The 22,447-nt window shown below is 35.7% G+C and overlaps 1 protein-coding gene across 1 annotated transcript in view; it reads left to right on the top strand.

Moving 5' to 3' along the window:
* The window catches only part of PSMD14 (proteasome 26S subunit, non-ATPase 14), a 49,107-nt gene that overhangs the window by 6,896 nt on the left and 19,764 nt on the right, over positions 1 to 22,447 (top strand). The window contains exons 4-8 of the mRNA XM_071435052.1: positions 1,090 to 1,141; positions 15,482 to 15,553; positions 15,879 to 15,998; positions 17,124 to 17,194; positions 18,166 to 18,316. Of these exons, the coding sequence (XP_071291153.1) occupies positions 1,094 to 1,141; positions 15,482 to 15,553; positions 15,879 to 15,998; positions 17,124 to 17,194; positions 18,166 to 18,316 (462 nt within the window). The 5' untranslated portion in view covers positions 1,090 to 1,093. The remainder of the gene's footprint in view (positions 1 to 1,089; positions 1,142 to 15,481; positions 15,554 to 15,878; positions 15,999 to 17,123; positions 17,195 to 18,165; positions 18,317 to 22,447) is intronic.

The following is a 22,447-nucleotide window of genomic DNA, read 5'->3' as shown; positions in this document are numbered from 1 at the left end:
TGTGCTTTGTATCTTCTATTTCACAAAAAAAATAAGCTAGTAAAATTTTCTGATTTTGGCTACAAATGCACCTTGGAAATTGCTTGATTTGATGAAAACAGCTGTTTAAAAATTAATATTTAGTAGGCCTTTTAAAAATTTTATGGATAAGTTTTGTTGTATAGAGCTAAGAAGTTGAAAAAGCCAAGTGGTAAAGTTCTGTTAAAGCTTCGGCAGAACCTGTACCTAGGTATCCACCATGAAATTGTAGATGTCTTTTCAACAACAGAAAATGAAGAAACTGTAGAGAAAGAAACAGCAGTGTAATTTTTTTGGTTGGGCACCTTAGCAGCCTTTATTCCTGGGGATCACCCCCTTGAAAGTTACAAGACACACAAACTGATGCTTTTTATTTTTTTTTAAGGAAGACGTTTCATTGATTGGAATAATCTTGCACTAAAGCACTGACACATGCAAGACTGGGAATGTATTAAATGACTGTACTGTCACTAGTCTTCTAACTATATACACATTAAATGTTTACTTTACAGTATTTCTTTTAGTATAATGAGTTCATTAAAAAAAAGCTTTTGATGCTAATTCAGAGATCCATAATCTGCTTAGTGTCTTTCACATGTAGTTTTGATGATAACTGACAAGCTGTAAGTTAATTAGCGCGGAACTTACTAATGAGGATGCTAAAATCCTTACTTTAAGATTTTTATTGATGATTTCTGAGCAAACGACAGTAAATTCAGTTGTATATCTAATAAGTTTTAGGAACTTTCTGGCTGTAGGTACTGATCATAAGTAACAAAAATCCCCCAATTAATTGACTGATTGGAAAGTTTTGAGAAGTTTGACAAGAGTGTTCATCTTCAGAAATGGGGATAACCCAAAACCAAAGCAATAAAGCAAAGTCTGTTAATTAGCATGGAAGACAGCTTCTTGAATTAATATGTGGTGTTAATTAACAGGAAGTCTGATGTTGTGTTGTAATTACCACCAATATTTTTGACATACTGAGTGACTGAAGGTGAATTATATAGATAACAATTTAGTAAACATTTCGAGCTTGGGAACATTTTTCCTTTGTTTCTGTTTTTCTAGAAATATGGATAGACTTCTGCGACTGGGAGGAGGTATGCCTGGGCTGGGACAGGTTAGTATATAGCTTGTCAATCTTTTCTTTAAAATTAATAAATTCTGGAGTGTTTCTTCTATTATGCTATCATATTTTAAAACAGCATCAAAGAAACATTGTTCATAGTAATAATCTCTGACTCAAGAGATTTTATATGTGTATGCATATTTTTGTTACAACCTGGCCTTTTTTTTTTGTGAATCAGTATGTGTGTTGGCACTAAGTTTACAGAATGTCTATAAACCTTTATTTTTGTGTCTGAGCATTTTAAAATTCATATTGAAAAGCATTGGAAACACATAATACATTTTTTTAAAAAACAGTTTCCAATAATATGGATTTCCAGTACATGAAGGGTATTTATTGTAAATGGCCGAGCACATCCACTGCTCTTTATAAATAACATGTTTCAGCTCTTGGATCGCATTGGGAATGGGGCATTATAAGATACTGAAGTGTATGTACATTTCAGGAGGTAATTTGAATTGAGTTTATCACTTGTGGGTAGTTGTAGCTTCTTGTATGTGTGTTTTATTGTGTCTCCTCTTGTCGATTGTTCTCACTTCTGTAACTACTCACGGCAAGAAGGCCTCCCTGACAGCTGTCCTGTTCTAGTGAGAGACCTATTCACATTGTATGGCTTCTCCTACCTCTACAGCAAACCCTAGTGCTTTTTTCCTTGATCAACTGACATGGCCAGCAGTCTTCAAAAATAAAATCAAGTTGATCTTGTTACATTGTGCTGATTGCTGTGGATACAGGGGGAAAATAATTAGGAATGTCTTTGTTTGAGGTCTGTAGGAAGAATTATTTCCTTAAGGAATTGGTTCCAGTCTCATTTCCTTTGTAGTCCTTTCCTTTGGTTGGCTGCAGTAGCTTCCTGGTCTCTTTCTAAGTCGAGAATCCAGACTCTTGTACTGGAGGAATCAGTTCTGTATGTCTTGGGCTTCAGGAGGTGTGTCCAGGGTTGAAATTGCTAAACCCAAAGCTTCTTTTGGTTGTATATATTGTGTTTGTGTCCAGCATAACTACAGGAGTAGTTTAATACTGAAGCATTTGGTGAAATATTCTAGGCTGATCTACAGACTCTAAATGTTTTGCCAAATAAGCTGTAACTTTTGGTGCATAATTTTTTTTCCCCTTTTTATAGCTAAAATTCTATTCACGTTCTCTTAGTGAATCTTCAAGCCGCCCTCAGTTATTTTTAGTTTCACTTTCTTAAACAGTTATTTCTCTTGTTCCTCTGAGCTGCCAGCCTGCTTCATGACTCTTCATTTTTTTAACATCTGTGCAGTCTAATCTCTCAAGCTTTCACTTCTTAGTCCTCTCTGAACTTGACGCTTATCAAAGCTGTTTTTCAAATTTACTGTTAACTCTCTGCTGTTTTCTGAATTTTTCATCTTTAACTTGAAGCTTGCTAGAAAATTGTGGCAGACAATAGAACATAACATTCTGAGGAAGCTTGCTGAACTCCTCTGGTAGCTTTGGCCTGCAAAGCTGCTCTGTGTTTGTTTAAATATGGAATTGTCTCTTAAATGAGTTGATGAGTATATGTTAGATTGAAAAAAAAGCATTAAACTGAATTGCTCTTTACTCAAGTTGCTGCTTGCACTAGATGTCTTGACTACATTTGTAGTCTTTTGGTTTATTGAATCAGCAGGAAGGCTTTTCAAATAGGATATTTTTATGTCCTTAAAATAATGTGTTTCAAAGGACCTTGAAAAGTCACTTTATATTCTGAGTATCTATTGATGATAATTGAGATTGAGAGAAAATCCAGAGTGAATCAGATGTCTTTGAGATAGAAGAGAGGAGGAAGATATTTCTTGGATATATTTTGTAATGCTAGAAAGCAAAATTATTACCATTTGTTTGTACTAGAGTGTTTTAAGCAACAGAACTTTTTGTTCTTATTGCTGTGTCACAGTTGTTGTAAAGGTTGAATATAGTAAAAACATCTGACTGAGCCATTCTTGCCAGCATAAGAATCATCTGTATATATAGTCTGGTAGAAAAAGAGGCATTTTCAAAGTAATTTTATCCCATAGTTTGGAGATTGCTTTTTCTTGTAGCTTGGGATCTGCTTAGCAAGAGGAATGCATCACATAAAGTCTGCTAAGGGTCTGTTTGATTTGCTTTGTAACTGATGTTAAAGTACTGGCAGATGCTTGGTGAGCACAGTTTCTGTTTGATCTCTGCCAAGGCATTCTTTCTCAGTGACCTGCTTGAGCTTCTTCAGCAGTAGTTATTTGGCTCTTCCCCCTTGGCAAAATTACCTCTTCTGGTTATTGTCTCATTTAGGGTTTCTTGGTCTTCTTAATTTCCAAACTCAGATATGTTATCCCAAATGCACTTTAAATTCATGTGTTTGCAATATGCTTTTCAAGTCTTTTGGTGTAGTGTATTACACTTGAGAACTTCTGTCACTGAATTTGCAGTTCTCTTTCCCTACTTCTTGCTCCTTCAGGATGCTATTGAGGGGTTGATTGGCCTGCAGGTGTCCAGAGGTGGTCAGTGCTAAATCACATCTACCTTAAGCCTGTCTTCAAATGGCTAATAACCAAATCTTTAAGGAAGTAATCTTAAACTGACACTTCAACAATAAACTTTCCTTCCAGTGACATGGGGCTTAGAAATCTTGAGGCATTTCTTCTCTTTTAACCATAGGTGGACAAAGGGCTGTCTTAGTAGGGCAGGAGGTGAACAAGAGAGGAGAAGGGAAGAGACTCTTAGAACTTTTGGCATCACATAAGCCATTCACTGTATTTTCTGGCAGTATGCTTGGTCATTAACTGTGTGTTCTTTTTATGGCAAGGTACCTGTGTTTAGTTTTGAACTTGATGCCAGAAGTAAGACCTCCTTTGGAACACTGCTTCATGCAGAAATTGTGTCTTACATGACTGGTGTTGTACCTGGTCCACAAGCTTGTTTTGTCTTGAGTTAAGGTTCTCGTGATAAATGCATAAGATGAGTGAATATATGAATGAATGAAGCCTTTTAGAAAAGATGTAAAAAATTGAAAGGGTTGTGATGTCTCAAAGAAAATCTTATGACTTCAGTGTTGCTCCTGTAGTTCATGGGAATTAAGATTTTGGCAATGCCCTTGTTCTGCTTCACTTACATAGTCTCCTTTCTCTCTCCATTATGTTGGGTTTTTCTGCTTATCTTCTTTTTCCTGAATCATTCTTTTCAGTTTGTCCCTCTGGAATACTGCCTACCACAGAATTTCACTGGTGGTTTAGTACTTTGATTTGCATTGTACATTTGCTGCAGACAAATGAACAGGTTTGTGGGGTACGTAAAAGCATTCTGCTTATGTAGCAGGCAGGAATTTGGAGCAACACTCCTCTTCATTTTGTATGCTGAACTATTGTTTGCTGGTGAAATCAATTCCACATATGCCTCTATTAGGCAATCCCACTGCAAAGGGTGTGAGCAAATTAAGTGCATTTGTAGCCAAGCTTTTCTCTTCATCACTTACAGACTAGTAATTCAAGTTGAGCAAGTTCTTGTCCACAGTAGCACATGCTGTCTGTTTTTCTGAATCCAGATGTGATAGAAAGCAGTGAAATAATGACACTTTAAAAAGAGGCTTTTAAAGTAATTTTTCATTGCTTGTTAGATTTTTGAAAATATTCATTTACACTGCTCTGTTAGTGCAGACAACTGTTCTAATACAATAAATGAAAAATAAAACTGATTCTGTAATTTTGAATTAACATATTTGATGACAGAGGGGAAGGGGAAAAATTCCACTGGGAAGGGAGGGGGAGACAGAGAACTGACCTGTGTCTTGTAAGGAGTGTTTACACCTTGACTTGGAATATAGAAAAAGAAGTGCAGATAGCTATTTTATTTGAATCATGGACTTGCCAATTAGCCATCAAGTGCTTCCATCTGTGAAATAGTTGATCAGATGGGTTAGCTGGGATGTTTCCAGATTAGGGCATTGTAAATGGCACTTGAAAACTGTCACTTTGATTAGGAGGTTTCAAATACTGCACTGCTTGGTGCTGTGGAACCTTTTTCCCCTCATAGGATCTTGGGTTTTTTAGAACATGCTTTTCCTGTTTAGTAAATCTGTGGCACCATTGGAACTTGGGAGACCTGCTGCTGATCTAAAGTTCTGCTTTGTGTGCTAATCTAGTCAGGGTGGTTGTTGGAGGACAGCACAGTGCATTCTTTTGTGGGGCTTCCAAAGAGGAGTTGATGGTCTGGCAGACAGAGGAGGGTCAAGCTCTGTGTAGATCATCCCCAATTAACAATTAGATGCAAATTTCCTTGAGTTACTTCATTAAGCTGATGTGTCATTTGAGTACATGACTTTTTCTTGCATCTTACATCTTTCATATGTAAACAAAAACATCCACCAACAATAAAAAACCTCAAACCCAAAACAAACCCAGACACCCCCGTCCTTCCTCTCCAAAAAAAACCAAAACAATAAAACAACCCAAAACCACGCCAACAACCCAAACAGGAAAAACTGCAGCACCTTACCATCTTACTGAAAATTATTTTGGTTCATTGATTCTTGAAACAGCTTGTGTTTTAATTTAAAGGGTGTAAATGTGTTGTCTTTAATTAAGTACCTTTTTCATTGTAAAGCTGTAGAGTGTCTGGTATCTCAGTATCTGTTTAGCTATATGACTTTCTCCTTTCTGTGTCTCCTGGGTGGTTTATGTGGTTTGAATTGTGGTGGTACACTGTTGTCTGCTTCTCATAAGTATTTGAAGCTTCAGATACACCTTTGGAGAATATTTTGCCAGGGGAATAAGTCTGAATTAAAGCTCGTAAAATTGTGCATCGTTTCTGTGCCATTGCTTCTGAGACATTTTCCAGCAAAGTTCTCAAGTATGAAGAATGTTACTATTTCTGGAACTCAAATGTAATTCCCAGTAGATGAGACGGTGTACAATTTGGATGGGTTATTCCAGTTCTACTTTTTTCCCCTGAAAGCTCTCAACCCATTTAAGGAATAAAAAAATTTTGTCAATGACAAACATTTTTCATTTCATCCATTAAAAATATCCAACATGAAATTCCATAGAAAGTTCAGAAGACTTAATTGACTTTCCACAGAAAGTCTCAGCGTCAGTTTTTCTATACAAAATATATGATTTTGTTTTAAGGAGAAGAGAACCACCTTAGAGATAATAGACTGTGCTGTTTCACTTACTTTCACTGTCTGGGATGAATGTTTTACTGCATTGATTAGTGTTTTAGTACAGGGCTGTTCAATTAAAGCTTCATATCAAATTTAGGATCCAGGTGTGGCCAGGGTCACAGGCCAGGGTCTGGTTTTGCTGGAGAAGGTAACTCCATGGGTCATGTTAGGCTTGTTTGAAAGTTGCTGGGGATGGCAAAGCAGGGTATAGTTCTCATACATTTGAAGTACAGTTGAGTTGTTGTAATGTGATTTGTCTCCTAAGGAGCTAATTGGGAGAGGAAAAGAGAAACCTGATAAAATTGGTTTAGGAGAAGCCATAATTTTACTTAAACCCTCTGTGTAATTTGTGTTATAAAGGCTGTCTTGAAGTAGGATGGCTGCACTACAGACATGTCTTACCTATTAATCACAAACAAATATAAAACTAAAACTATAAAAGCCAGTGGGTTGTGTCTGAGCATTACAGTTTCCTCTGATCTGCTATTTTACTCTGGAGAACATTTTTAGCTGCCTCTTCTTGGCCTCAGATCTTAAACTTCCATATTTCTAATAATTAGGCAATTAGATTCTCTTCTCCTCAATTTAATTGCCAGTGTAGTCCAGCTGACTTTTGACTTTCTCCAAAAGAGACAAAGGAGCTTGGACAAGGAAATGAGTGTAGCCATAATGAGAAAGAACATAGGGAAGAAAGGGTAAAGAAGAAGAAATATCTTTGTGCATTTGGCATGTCAGCTATTCACTTGTAATGTTCCTTTCTGCAAGCAGGAAACAGCCACCCTATAGCGATCAATTTAACTTATTTCTCTTGGAAATTGTATCTTCTTTCTGAAATCCCATGCAATTGAATATTAAGTTGCAATGCTACTATGCAGCACCTTTGAGTGAGGGTTTCTCTTTTCTTCCTGCTGTGTAGGAGAGTCCTCTAAGTTTTCCTATAAAGTTGGAAGTGTTATAGTGGTGTGGTTTTGGGGGGGCAGTGGCTGTTGGCTGATCAGTTGTTTTTTCAAGTGTTGCAAACAATTGACCTTACTGCATCTTGCCACTGAGTCTCCCAGTTCACCTGCTTGTATCCAGAGGAGCAGCTCTTCACAACACCGAATCTACAGATACCTAGAACCCAGTGCATTGTTCTTTATACTGAGGAGATATCTTTAACTGCTTTGCCTACAAAGTGTACTTGAGGGTGAGCTTAGGCAGAACCTGCTGAGGGCTATCCTGCCTTCTTGGCAGAACTGTATTTAGAATAAGGTAATTAAAAATCTACATTGAAGCAAGACTACAAGAGGCAGACAAAATTACAGGTGCTGACTCATCATCTGCATTGAGGCTCTCAGTTCTAAATCCCTTCTGTAATGCTGATGGGAGTAGATAACAGGTTAGTCCTGGCTTTTTCTGGAATGAAGTTGACCTCTGTATTTTCTTTTTATTTCCAGTAGATTGAGCTCTTTTCAAAAAGATGTACAGTGTTACTGAGAACTTGTTTTATGTCCCTAATCTTAGGGCTTTTTTCTATGACATTGTCATAGAATCATAGATTGGTTTGTGTTGGAAATGACATTTAAAAAACATTTAGTCCAAATTGTCCTTATGCTTGATAAGGAATTTTGAGTGCAGTAATAAAGCACACCTACCCCTTTGAGTTTTGTGTCTCAATGAATGTACAGATTAAATGGGGTAAAGATAAATGAAACACTGACCTAGGGAAGATTACACTTAAGCAGCCATTTCATATAACAGTTGTGTTGGGAGCATTGTAGGAAGTCTGACTATTGCAAATTGCATCAAAGTTATATATATATATAAGTAATTTTACATCAGGAATACGTTATTATTGAGTAGTAAACGTTTATTTCTAATAATAATGTTCTGTAAGTGTCTCATTAAACTAGAGACTATTTTTGTTTGAAGTTCTGCTTAGTTAAAAACAATCAAATAACAAACAAACCAACAAAAGAAACCCAAAAAAGGCAAAAAGACAGCCAATCAACCAAAAAAGCCAGAAACAACCCCCCCCCCCCCCGCCAAAACCATAGCAAAAAATCAAACCAAATGCCACCCCACACACCCTAAAAAAGAAAACCACAGAACACCGCCCCACAGAAACTAAAATCCTAAATAAGCAGAAAGCTAAGCAGTGAAATTCTGGCTCTGCACCAAAGAGGTGTTGGCAAATTTATGATCCCAACCCGTTTAACCAACTGCTCAAAGCTATACAAAGTTCTGTGTTTTGTAATTTTGGTTTTGAAGAGGAAGGGAGATGGGAAATGTTATATATTTCAAGTCCATCTATATTGCTGTTCGTGGAGTTCTGTTGTAAATGTGAACCTGGGTAAGCTTTTTTTAGGAGACAGAATTTTGTAAAACATACTGAGAGAGTTTTTATCTAGCCTGTTAAGGTGAGGTTTTTTTCAGAAATTTTTCAATTTAAGGTAGCAGTTGATGCCACAATACTTCCTTAGTATCCCTACTCCATTTTGGAGTCTCTGAGACCAAACATATTACTGCAATTTTTATTTCATCTGACATATGGTGTAACAAGACAATGTGATCCTTCAAGAAATCTAGGCTGTTTGTTGAGACTTACGGTATTTTGTGGTCTGTTATGCTTGCTTGTTTATAATTGGTATAAAAATGGACCTAAACATACAAACTGTTTAGACATAATGGTAGCTTCAAAATCTAATCCTGTTGATGTGGAACTAACTACAAAATTGTGTGTGTAATAGCTTGAAAATAGCAATAAAATTTCAACTTGCTACTAGTTTTAGTGTGTGATTCACAATGCAAGTAATATATTTTTCTCTTTTTTATTGAGCTCACTGATTTTTTAATATTTTTGTATGAATGTAATAATTTTCTCTGTCATGACTGATCATGTTAACTTCCTGTACTGCAGAAAATGCAATACATGGTTTCGAGTGCTTGTCATGACAAAGTTGTTGGAACCATTGAGATCCCAGAATATGCCTTGCTCCCTTTGCCACTTCCACTGATGGAACATGGGTTGGGAATTTCCAGAAGTGTATTGTCTCAGTACGGGAAGAAAATGGTTCTACAATCCCAACTCTGCTTAGATTTTCAGGCTTAACAATGTGTAAAAAACACTGTGCTGACCTAAGAAATTTCTTATTCTTTATATCCATATATCAGCAGGTTGTACCACTTACTGGCAAAAAGTAGAGAAGAACAGTGGTACTCTGGACTTTTAAGGCCTTACTATCATTAACAGCTCTACTTCCTTTGCACACTTGCTTATGTTTGTCCTCTCTGCAGATAGTATTTTGTAGGTTTATTTCCCTTGTACCAATTTATACACACAAAGTTGAATTTACCTCCACAAAACAGAAGATTTAAGCTCACTTTAGGTGTCTCATCCTTCCATGCATCTTTTAATATGATAAATTACTATTTTATAATGATTGTCATTGCATTTATACCTCAGTTGCCTTTCTCCCCCTTACCTATATAATAGAATGTCATCTTTACCTGTAACACTTGTTCTCGAGGAGGTAGAGAAGGGTAGTGAAGAAAAATTGGTGGGATTAATAAACTCAAAAGTAATCCAAGGGAGGTTTTGTCTTTTTTTTTTTTTTAGCTAATCTTTCTCAATTGTCTTTGGATATAACAGCTGAAAATATGTAGTGAAAGGGTTAAGTCGGCATGAAAGAATTCATTTCCACTTTAATGACCTAGCCTTGCTGGGTTAGGACGATGGGGAACATGCTTCTGACTTGTACTCCTATTGCCAATTAACACCTCCTATAACAGGTTGCCTCAGCTAGTCATTGAAGCAGAGGCAGTAGAAGTAGTTTACATGCAGCTTGTTTTTCACACTAGTTGTTTAATACTCACAAAATTAAACTATTAAAAGGTTCTTTCTTAGCTTACTGGGAAAGAAATAAAACATGATAGCAATCATTGTTTGCTTGTGTGTCCTATGTTTGTGCTTAAATTGTTCCAGTTACAAAAATAAATAGAAGTAGTAATAATTCTTTTATTTTACACAGTAATATGTTGTTTGATGCGTTAAAGCTGAGATGTGCTTTACAGCACTTAAGTTCACTGCCTTTGGATTTTTATTACTGCAAAACTGGGTTTTCTTTGAAACAGGTATGATGTATTTCAAAATCATCTTTTGTGCTATTAACATGAAACCAGAGCAGTGTTTAAGATCCATTTAAACAATGGAAAGTGTATCCATTTGTGGAATATTTCTCAGTTCCTTGTGTAATTAATCAAGTCTGCTTCCTCTAGCTATTTGAATAAATCTAAAATAGTACAAATAAAGAACAGTGCTCTAAAATGACACTTTAGTTCACATTTAATAATAAAATTGGCTAAATAATTTATATCGGTTCACACTAAGAGAAAGGTGAAGTAATATACCTAAAAGTGTTAACAAATTTGCTAAAAGGCCTGAGTAGGTAACACTTCAAGGCGTTAGTTTTTATCCTGTAAGAATGGCAAATGCCTTTAACACTTCGTCAACAAGGGTTACCCAAGTAAAGGTCTGCTTTTTATATTGGATCATCTCTTTAACTGTTTGAAACAAAAATAGTAACATGCATAATTTAATATTACAATGTAATTTTCTGTCCATAACTTGCATGCGATCCTTTTTCCCTTACAAGTCTTACTAAAAAAAAAATTATTTGAATAGTGATAACCTAATTTTATCAATTATTATTGACCTTGGAATTCTGCCATTCTAAACAAAAACAATCCTAAAGCTTGGTTGGGTTTTATGATGTGGCCATCAGGCAGCTCATTTCAGTGACTGGAAGCATAGAGCTGATTCAGAAGAAGCATCAATTTTTCAGTAACACATAACAGTATTTTTTACAGCAGTTATTTTATTTTAATAATTACTGTATCCAGCTTATACATACATGGTTGGGAAAAAGAATGTTCAGTAGTCCTTGCAGTTTCCAAATCTAATTTTTCTCCAGTTCTCCAAGAAATAATCCAATAAAGCTGTAGGTATGCAATATTCGCTGCTTTGCAGTGAGATGGACAGTCTTCTAAAACTATGTAATGACATAGCTGTCCTTTGAATATGATAATGTAACCAAAAACACCAGCAGCTCTTTTGCATTGCAGATGCAAACGCTTTCTTGTCTGGGTTCCTGATACCAGTTAATTTAATTTGGTGCTCTGCTTCGTAAGGCTGGTGCTTCTTTGTTAAAGTTGGCAGGCAGTGAAGTTTATGAACAGTGGTAATAGCACATGCTGTGGAGGGTCAGTGTAAAATATTTGCCTCCATGTAGAGATTAGCTAATAAAATCTTTCTTCTTCTTTGCTTGATGAAAGAAGTGCGTAAACTTTTGTGAAAGACAACCAGAAACAGGCCAAAGAGATCTCAAAACACATAACTCATAGGTGGCTCCCACATACTGTGTAACTAACACGCAGAAGCTGGGGCTGGCACTCCAGGGCTGTGTTACATTATCAGCCATTTGTGGAAATGGAGGTGATCAGAGATGGAAGAAATTGGTTCCAGTTTCCAAACTGCTCTCTCTTTTCAAATCATCTAAAGTCAAGTAAACTACTTGGAAGACCCAAGTTCCATTTGGCTTTATCTGTTAAATCTTTGAAGGTTTTATGTCAAGAGTTTGATGAACTTTGGTTTAGAATTTTCTGTAGAAATACTAATGTACTAATGCAGTTATCTCTGATAGAAAAATAATATGAACTTGACCTATGGATCATTTCCTCCTCAGGATTCCTGAATTTCAGTACTCTTTTGAGCAGTTCGTTGTAATTGATACTAAAAACAAAAGAAGGAATATTAACATGAAAATGAATACACGTAATTGGTACGGTGCAATGAGGACTTAAGTTTTCCCATAATCTAGCTGGTAATTAAAATCTATAAGAAGAACAGAGCAGATGGAAAGGAGATAGTGAGGTCACACAAAGAAGCATCAATGACCAAGGAAATACTTGGTATGTGCTGTGTATTTATAAGATGACTGAGAGTTAACAAACCTGCCTTGTGTACTACCATTAGCTAATTTTTACAAGTTCAGGTAAATTGGTTGAACTGCACAGTAAGAGTGGAAACTCATGTTTGATATTTTTACTATGTCTTGCATGTGCTTAATATGAAGTAGTGAAGTATGCTGTTGATCCCTCCTAATCCTTAATGTAGTAACTTCTATATCTATTTAAACACATTTAGCATGTAAAATCCTTCACAGTGAATGCTATGGCTTTAAAAAAAATAGCAAAAGTTAATCAAGTTGGCTTGCACTGATGAAGAATTCCTTTATGAATTAACAGAGTTTGCTATGCTGAAAATAAATTGTTGACTGTGGGTGCTGGCAACGGGTATTCAATGCAAGTTTTGAAAAAAACCTCTATTTTATCTCATAGAATGCCTAAAGATTTGATGAAGTATCATATTAGGTATGCCCTCTTCTGCACCATGATCACAGTAAATGAGCATTTGGATGCTCCAAGGAATATAGAAATCATAAGGAAATACAAGGAACACCCTGCTTTAGTTCCTACCTTCACTTAAACTAAAGGTGATTCATCTGCCTTGTTACAGAAACAAAATGTATTCATATTTGTTTCCTCCCTCTAAGTGGTGAATCTACTGACTGATCTCTAAAATGAGAAAAGTTTTGAATAATAAGCTTTTATAAGTTGGGGGTACGGGCAGCTATACAGAGGACAGAGCTTTGATTAATGCCTCAGCTGCGGGACAGGTGTCAATGTGATTTTAACAAACACTAGAAATTTCATAGAGGAGGCTCATCCAAGAGCCATAGTCTGTGGAGTAAGCTTCAGTTCAAGCCTCCTGATCTTGGAGAAGCTAGTCTCAGTCAAATAGCAAGATTAGCCTTCCAGAAATCGTGGAACTGTTTGTGCTAATCTGGGGAGATTTTTATTACTCTATTCTTTATTTTAAAAATTACTGAATGGTGTAATGGGATGGTTGCTTACAGTGAAATGTTAAACAAAACGTGGAACAAATGTAGAATGCATTTGGTGATCACAGCATGGGTATTAGGGCTCTTCCTAAAGCACAAGGTTACTAGTTATTTTTATCTTCCCTTCAGACCATTTCTGGTCTACAACTGGTGGAAAATTGGGAGAGCATTATGTATGAAAAAATGGTTTGGTTAACAAACTAGTAAGTTACTTTTAAATTAAAACTCGGGTTACCTGGGCTTTTTTCTTTGCATTGAGTAAGTGGAAACATGAGTCTTTGTGCTTTCCAAATTCTAAGCAAACACTTCTAAGTGAATAGACTTCAAGTAGAGGAGATAGAGTTTAAAAAGTAAACTGACATGTTTATGGAGAAAAAAACATGGGAACAGCATTGCAAAATGTTTGGGCATTTGAAGCTTTGCCAGTCAATTTAATTGCAGAAAATTCGGGATAAGTGATGCAGGTGCTCTGTCCATCTGGTTCTGGGCAATGTTCTAAAGTGCTGCTTTTAGTGTGTTTCAGTGTGGATGCTAGAGGAGTACATCTCAACTGAAGCATCTCACTGGGCTGGGGCCAGGCCAGGGAAATACTTGATAAAGGGGTGAGGTTGATGAAAAATGGACCTTTGGTGAGAATACTATGGAAGGTGAAAAGCAGGGAAACCTGCTGGAAGCTTGTGGATGAAAAGACTAGACTGACAGAAGAATTAGGAGTGAGTAGTAAGAAGTGAGGAAAGGCAAATACTGATGATGGTCAGCAGTATCAAAGTTGGAAATAGAGGTTTGAAGCTTTTAGGAAGTGGGTGTGGTTGACAGATCCATGCATATATGTGAGTTTCAAAATACGAAGATTGGATTCACAATACAAAGAGTGGATGTAGAACTCATAGATTAATTGACTTTAAGGGGGAAAAACCCCACAACTGAATTTTCTTACTGTCTTTAAGGCTTTATTCTGAAGACTGATGTTTTTCTGTGTGCATGAAAATCAGAGTATGCAGAAAGGATAATTCCTGTACAAATAATAATGTGTTGATTACTTTAAGTATCCAGTTTTATCTTCAGGAAGTAATGGATTTGTGTTGATCGCTGTGTCTTGTTTGATGTCATGAGGATGCATGTTGTGTTGAATCTTTTCACTTGAAGTGAAAAATTAAGAATTTATTCAAAAGTTTTTTTTCCCCCAGTTTTTCTTATAACTGTGGACTCAAATTTCTAAATCTGTAAAGGGTTCAGTAAAGGCACCGTTTTCCTCTTTTAACTTGATATCTTTACTTGAGTATCTTTTTTTTTTTTTTCCATAGTTGCTTTGTTGCCCCTCTAAGTTTGCATCACCTCATGCAGAAGTAAGCTATGTCTTTTCAGTGGAAATTTGGTAATAAAGTAATCAATGTGCTGTTAATTGGCTGTAATGAGGGATGCTCATGTGGAATTCTGTATATAACAGCCATATTTCTCTTGTTCCTCAAGAAAGGGACATTTAAACTGCTGCCTCCTGTGTTTTTCAATTTCAACATTACACAGAACCTGTTTCAACCAATCATTCACACCTGGGACAGTTGTGCTAATTTTTGAATAACTACTCATAAGGCAAAGAGCAAAGTATTTTGTTCACAGCTTTTCCACCTAGGGATCAGAGGTCCGTTTTTTCTCTCACTGTACCAGTGTATCTGCAAAGTACTCCCATAGCCTTTATCTGCAAGTCCTCTTTAGCTGAAAGCTGATGAAGCAAAGGGAAATTGCTGTTTGTGTTGGTGCCAGTTAATCATGCTAGCCCAGCAGCATTTACATTCACACCACTGTAAGAAACACATAGTTAATTGGAGAACTGGCCATATTTTAGAGCTGACAAAGGTTAGCATTGCAGCAAGGCTGACTAATGGAAACTTATCTGACTCTTTGCCTGAACGGCTTGTAACAGGTTTGTATCCAGTGTAACACTTGCCTGCTTTATATTTGACTGGCTCTGGTAAGATTGCTCTTTAGACTGTGTTGTTTGAGGTGGGGGGTGACAGGATGATGGCTGGGTGACCTATTACAAAATAATGTTAGTGACAGAAAGTGCTGTAAACAAGGGTTTGGGGATTGGGTGTGCAATTTTTTGTTTTGTTTGTAACAACTACATCTAACTCATTAAATCAATTACATATGCATTTTTCTACAAGTTTTGCAATATGCAAAACAAAAGAAAATATTCAGAAACTGCAGAATAACAATGATGATGAAAATAATTGTTTATTCTTTTTATAGGGGCCACCAACAGATGCTCCTGCAGTCGATACAGCGGAACAGGTTTATATCTCTTCCCTTGCACTGCTGAAAGTAAGTGTTCTGTGTACATACTATGTCTGAATATAATGCTGGAGTTAGAGCACCTGGCAGCAGTCCAGAGTTAATGGACTTGTGTTGCCTAAGTGCTGGCCAGACTTATTTTAAAAATAAATTACTACTGATTGGAACCCTCAGAAACTTACTTTAATTAGTTCTCTTTTGTTGGGTTTGTTTTTTCTATTTTATAGTTTGCTACAGTTTCCAAAAGTGCTACAAGTTGCAAATTAGCTAGAGATCAACAAAGGCTGAAAAAACTACCTCAAATCAGACTTGAATCTTCGTTTAAACATATGGTGTCATTTGGTCTTAATTCCAGATGTTGAAGCATGGTCGTGCTGGTGTCCCTATGGAAGTTATGGGTCTGATGCTTGGGGAATTTGTTGATGATTATACTGTGAGAGTGATTGATGTTTTTGCAATGCCACAGTCTGGAACGGTGAGTTCTTCGCATCTAGACCTCGATAATTTTAATTGCTTGTTTGTTTTTTTCCTCAAGGTAAATATATTTTTAAAAATGTTTTTATGCTTTACCTCATTGAAGCAATCTGAGGTATAAGCTGTGAGTTATAATACAAACAAGTCTAATGGTTAAAGGATTTCAGTAAAAAGAAATGTAGTCAAAACTTCTTTTTGAGAGAAGGCTAGTACTTAAGTGTGTATAGCAATATATGCAGATATTGTGTCCTTTTTTATGCACAAATATAGTGTATTATATGACTTATAAGGCTTATAAATTGATAACTTTCAAAACTCATGTAGTATGAGCCAGCAGAAATATTCAAAATGTAAGAGGTTTGATTAGAAGTGTATCATGCCCTTAATTGTGATATACTTCAAACTTGTTCTCTTTGACAGATCTTAGTTGCATGTCTCTTAAATGATAGTTCTTTGATATGAAAAACAAAAGTGTTTAAATTTTGAGTAAGAATATCCATTTTATGAACAGATTAAAGAGGTGAAGAGTCAAGGGGCATAATTGGAATTTATGGTGCTTTATTTCATGTAACTGGAATGAAATGTGCTTGAAACAGGCATGGGATAATTTCTTTGTTACTCAGAGCTGCACTCCATGAAAATTTTAAATTCTTTTGTCCTGACTTTATTCATGTGCATAATATAAAAATCTGCAAAAAGTAAATATGTGATATTTATCTTGAATAGAACGTGTAGAGCTGAACTTGGGACAAACAACAGGCCACTGTTTGCAGACCAAACAGAGGACAAAAAAGTGATTTCCTATGCCTATTTAATCATGTTTACTCATAGTGAAGATTACTTAAATAGCAATTCAGAATAATCTTTCAGGATTTAAAAAATCACATTGAAATACATTTCTAAAAATTTTGCATTTAAGGGTGTTCTGTCATGTAGTACTAAAGTATTCAGGTTGTTTTTTAAACAGATGCTTATGAAAATTTTTGTTTGTGTAAAGTTACAAGTTAAAAGATAATATTGCATCATGTACAGCTACTATGTCTTTTAATAATATTGCTTCTGTCTGTCTTTTAATAATATTGCTTCACGTACAGCTACTATGATTTTTGTCTGTTTTTTAAATCAGGGTGTCAGTGTGGAGGCAGTTGATCCTGTATTTCAAGCAAAAATGTTGGATATGCTGAAACAGACGGGAAGGTAAGGCACTGTAAAGAGGGCTGACAGTCACAAGTGCTCCCTGCACAGTTTTCAGAAGAAACGGCTGGCTTTCTGCAAAACTTGTGATCTAAGGGCTATTAATAATGTTTAAAAACAAATAATTGTCCCAAAAATTAGGTGAGTAGCATAGCATGTAATTCAGTCCCCCTCATGCATTTCAATTGTCAGGAGATTGTCACTCCTGTTAAATCTACAGCTTTGATTATCACCCAGAAAGATTAGAATGCTGCTCAGTTTAGCATTGGCGATTACTACACAGCACCTGCTTAAAAGATTGATTTTTTTATTTAATCCTTCAAATAAAATTTAAAAAATTTTTGAAGTTATAGCTTACTCATGAACAATTTTAATGAAAAGAAACGGAAAATAATTTTGCAAAGATCCTAGTATTTAAACAAATTTTTATTTCACTCCTACCTCTCAACAGTTGTCGTCTGCTTGCTCAAATTCTTTTACTGTGGGAAAAACTTCAAAATTAATGTTAGCAAAAGGCTCAGCAGCTGAACAGAACAGTGCAAATTGCTTTTTGACTGAGTTCCTAGTTCTACTGCTGGTTTAATTGATATTTAATCCTTTCCCACCGTTGGTTCCCGTTGTCCATGTCTGAAATGGACTTTTTGCCGTGAAAATTCAACCTTCGATGCCAAGGAGTTAAAGAGTAGATATTTACTCAAGTGCTGAAAGGGTAAAAACTGGTTCAGGGAAGGTGTGGTAACAGGGTGAAAAACTGAAAGCATGATCTACCACTGCTAATGTGTATCCCTTAATGATAGCCCTCTTTTGTCTCATTTATTCATGTCCATGTTTTCACCATACTATGGTGAGTAATTTAAATATTACTAATGGTGTTTTTTTCACAGCTCATCATAATTTATGCCCTGATATGTTCCTGTTTCTTCTTGTGATAAGTGTTTATGTTTTTAAAAATCTCAATGTCCTCTTTGTTTCAGACCTGAGATGGTAGTTGGTTGGTATCATAGTCATCCTGGCTTTGGCTGTTGGTTGTCTGGTGTAGATATCAATACTCAGCAGAGCTTTGAAGCCTTATCAGAAAGAGCTGTTGCTGTGGTGGTGGATCCCATTCAGAGTGTAAAAGGAAAGGTATAGTAGGCTTGCTTTTTGTTTTTAAGGTACTTCAGTAAGATTTAATACAGAAGCACTGTAAATAAATGTAAGTACTTGATTTTTGGAGGCCCATAGCGTATCAAAAAAAAATAAAATTAAAACCAAGATTTCATTGTAAATTAAAAGATCACTTCCAGTTTGTTCTGCAGCTTAGATAAGTAGTCTTTAAACAGGCTGGAAGTCTTTGATATTGTCGGTACACATAAACAATCATAATCCTCTCTTAATATTTTGCTATTCAGGTGTCACTCAACAGGTTTACAACTAATAATCCAAGTATACACTGTTTTATATATTAAATTTTAGCTACAGATTCTGAGATCAATTACTAACAGATTGGAATAAGTTCAGCCCCTTAACATGGGTACTAAGAATGCATTGATTTCCAGGCATTGCATACGACGATTTTTATTAAAACTTCTATTCCAAATGTTTTGGGCAATAAAACTTTACAGAGAAGTTGATATCAAGCATTTGAATTTTTGGGAAGCGTGCAGATAAATGATTAAGTACGTTAAATTATTATGAAAAGAGATTTTAACTTGCAAAGCATATTGGGTTATAGTTGTCCTTTGTTGAAATCTCTTTTGTTCTTGTTTAGTTCTCTTTTTATTTCTTTCTAGCCCCATATGCCATTTTCCTATTTCCTGCCTCATGACAGCAGGGAGCAGCTCTATTATCACCTTCACAGAGCTGTCTGCAAATGTGAGAGGCAATTCGATTTTGCTCAACCACAGGGAGAGTGGATTAGAAAAACTACAGAACGTACAGAAATTGGCTAGGTGGTTTACTGCTTTAAAATACTGCTGAGGTGTTTTGTTTGAGCATGCACTCCCATTGTACTGTAGAATAATTATTGAAATGCGTCATGGTATATATGGATGATATTCATGTAAATTTATAAATATTTCAAAAGTGTTCATTTTCTATAAAACTGTACTATCATATTTCCTGTGAGGCACATCTTATTTAAGATACCAAACACTATGAGTTCACTTAATTTCATAGCAGAATGTTCTGAAGCTACAATTGCTGTTTCGGTTGTTTTGTTTATTTTTTTTAATTCTGAATTTTATAGCAAATACCTTTATGTAACGGGCAATTGAAAAATTGTTAGCTTCTGGTTGTTTGGAAGATATTAGACATCTGTAGAAATTTTGTTCCTTTTTAAATTGCTTAAAGAGTAGAAGAAAATACAGGTAGTCTGGGGGGCGGGGGGGGGGGGGGGGTAAGATGCAGTAGAACACTTAATTATTCCTAACTTATTTTTCCTAGAACTTTTATTTTCCCACTCCAATAGAAATGTTGAAATAGGATTCTTTTTGTTTTGATGAAAAATAATGTCAAGACTATTACTAGTAATTAATTTAGACCTCACTAGCTATTAAATCCATTAGGAGGAAAAGCCTTCTAATAAGTCACACTGCACACTTGCTCACTAAGTGCTTCTTTTTATAATAATTTTATTGCCACTGTTGTTTGACATAGATGTCTAGATTTGAGATCTTTGAGATCTTCAATAAAGTAATCTTTGGCATATTTATTTTGAATGTGAATAAATTTTTGTCCATCTAAGCATTTCTCAGTTACAGCTGCTCTTATGGCATTGCTGCCAGTACTTGAGATTACTGGAAGTCTTGTAATGTTTGTTTTTCATACACATTTTTAGCTGCTACAGTCAGATTAAATTACGTTCTCAGGTTTCATGTTAAAAAAAATTTACATCTGTCATGTTTCTGGCAAGTGCATCCTTTAAAGCTTAGAAATAAAAAGAATCTCCTAAATTATGAATACCACTTGTAATTAACTTCTTGGTTTGGAAGATGTGGAATGTGTTCGAGTTTTGTGATCCTGGTTGGCAAGATCACTTACACTAAAAAGTGTTTGGATTGTCAATGAACTGAGAGAAGAGCAGATATGTTATTGTTCAAGGGGGGTTTCTCAGGTGAGGTTCCAGTGCTTCATGTGCCTGGGTAACTTATCATGGCACCCAGAGCCGCTTTGTGTGTTACAGAGCCCGAGCTCAGGCTATTTCAGGAAAGTATCTGCATTTGCCAGCATGAAGAGCCACTTGCAGAGGTAATTTTGCTGGTGTAGTAACCATTATGCTGGTGAGCTTTAGCTACGTGAGTCCGAGATCATTACTCATTATACCTTATACTAGCAGGACTGTCTGGCAAAAAAACATAGTGAACATGTGGCATAGAAGATTTTAATATGGCATGTTTTGTCTGAGATTAGATGTATTTAAAAGCAAAGCCCAAAATAGCACATTAGCTAATTTTAAAGCTGCCTCAGGGCAGGTCCATGCCCATATAAATTGCCATAGTTTATGGTCAGTGAAGCAGTCATGGCTTGTGCTAGTGAAGAATAACTGGGGCAGAGGTTATTTTCATGTGTCAGGAAGTTGCAGTGAATTCTGATGAGGAATCTCAGGTTCACCCTGACTAGCTAAAACATTAAAAAGCAGTTTGCCCTGTTACTATAGAAAAGGAAAACTTGTTAACTTCTTTGTTAACTACCTTGTCTCCATACACATTTTCTACATAGCGCAGGGATGTATGATTGCAGTTTAAAAATAAATATACCTGTAATTCTCATCAGTTAAAAAAAACAAACCAGTCATTTTATGTCTTAAAGCCAATGAGCAAAAATAAAAAGTCATATAAAATCCTTATATAAAAATAAACCCCCTCATATAGATCTGTGGATTAAATGCCAACTGCTTTAATGACCATTTTAGGTCTGGGTTATTTTTGCATAAATATAGTAGGACACATGAAGGACAAGTAATTCCAAATTACTTTACATACATATTCTAGCATACAAATTAGGTTTTTTTCATGTCTGTGTGCCATATTTTTCAATATTTAGGCTAATAGTGCTCTAGTTGTCTGTAAAATAAACTTGCAACAGTGCAGTGAATTTTAACTGAAGGTCAGTGTTCTCAGAACCCAGAAAGGGAAAGCATTGTTCTGACTTTTTTTTTTTAGCTTGCTTTCTTTGAATGAAGTCAAAGTAAGCATGCTGAAATATGGCCATTGGGGCAAGCTGGCTAGCTGTTGTTTCATTTTATACTTATTAATAAACTTTTCTTTTATCCCCTACAGTTTTCCAGTCTGTGCAATGGAAGCTGTAATACATATTTAGAAGTAATACATATTTCACAGAAGCAGTAATTTCATTAAAGATCTGGAATAAAGCTAAATATTGACATTTCATATTTATTTCCAACATACACTTTGAAATGTCTGTGCAGAGAACCATAAACTTTGCCAAATGTTAAAAATAAATGTGGTTTTTTGGACCTCAACTTAGCAGCTGTTCATCACCTCTTAAGAAAATATAACTATACTAAACCCACTGTAACATAGTAGCTTTAACTCCAAAAGCATTAACTTACTGCATTGCACTCACTGTATTGTTAAATTAATATTAAAAAAATAAAAGGGTGGTGTTTTCTTTTTTGACCTGTTTAAAACTTTGGATCTTTATTATAACAAAGTCGCCATTTAAAATGTTTTGTTCTTCTGAGAGAGTTAACTGGTTTCCCTTGATTAATAATTGCTTGCATAAGGATCGATAAAATATCCAAAATTGTCAGAAGTCCATTTTGTACATCTGAGAAACTTGTTGGCACTTGTGGTGTTTAGCAGGGTTGGTAGCAAAATCTCCTACTCATACAGCAAACTTTCATTTCTGTTAAACCATATTTTTTTTCTAGCAAGGCACTGTCTGGAAGATCTGTTGGTTTATGGCAAAATTCTTTTTTTAATTGTTTGCTGAGGAAAATAGTTGTCTTTGCAATAACTTTTTTATAAATTTTGTTTCAGTCACCTCAGACAGATAGAAACAAATTTGCTATGCATCTTAATCTTGTGCTTAAAACCAGATCCAGCCACATTCATAAGAGGATTTTGCTGTGGTACTTTATCCTTATCTTAAACTCATTCAGATGGTAAAAGAAAATAAATATGTACATTTAGGTAGCCTAGTAAATCAAAGTAATTCTACTTGATCTCTATAGATCATTTTGCCCAACTTTGTGGTGAGCACAGTTTCAACGTTGAGTTCAGATCAGGTCACTTAGTGTTTTGTCCACTTGGG

Source organism: Agelaius tricolor, unplaced genomic scaffold, assembly GCF_023055355.1.
Source record: "Agelaius tricolor isolate 1412-34295 unplaced genomic scaffold, bAgeTri1.0.p SCAF_10, whole genome shotgun sequence".
Classification (NCBI taxonomy): domain Eukaryota; kingdom Metazoa; phylum Chordata; class Aves; order Passeriformes; family Icteridae; genus Agelaius; species Agelaius tricolor.
The sequence above is the reverse complement of the archived record's forward strand: the minus strand, read 5'-3'. Positions and strand labels throughout refer to the sequence as shown.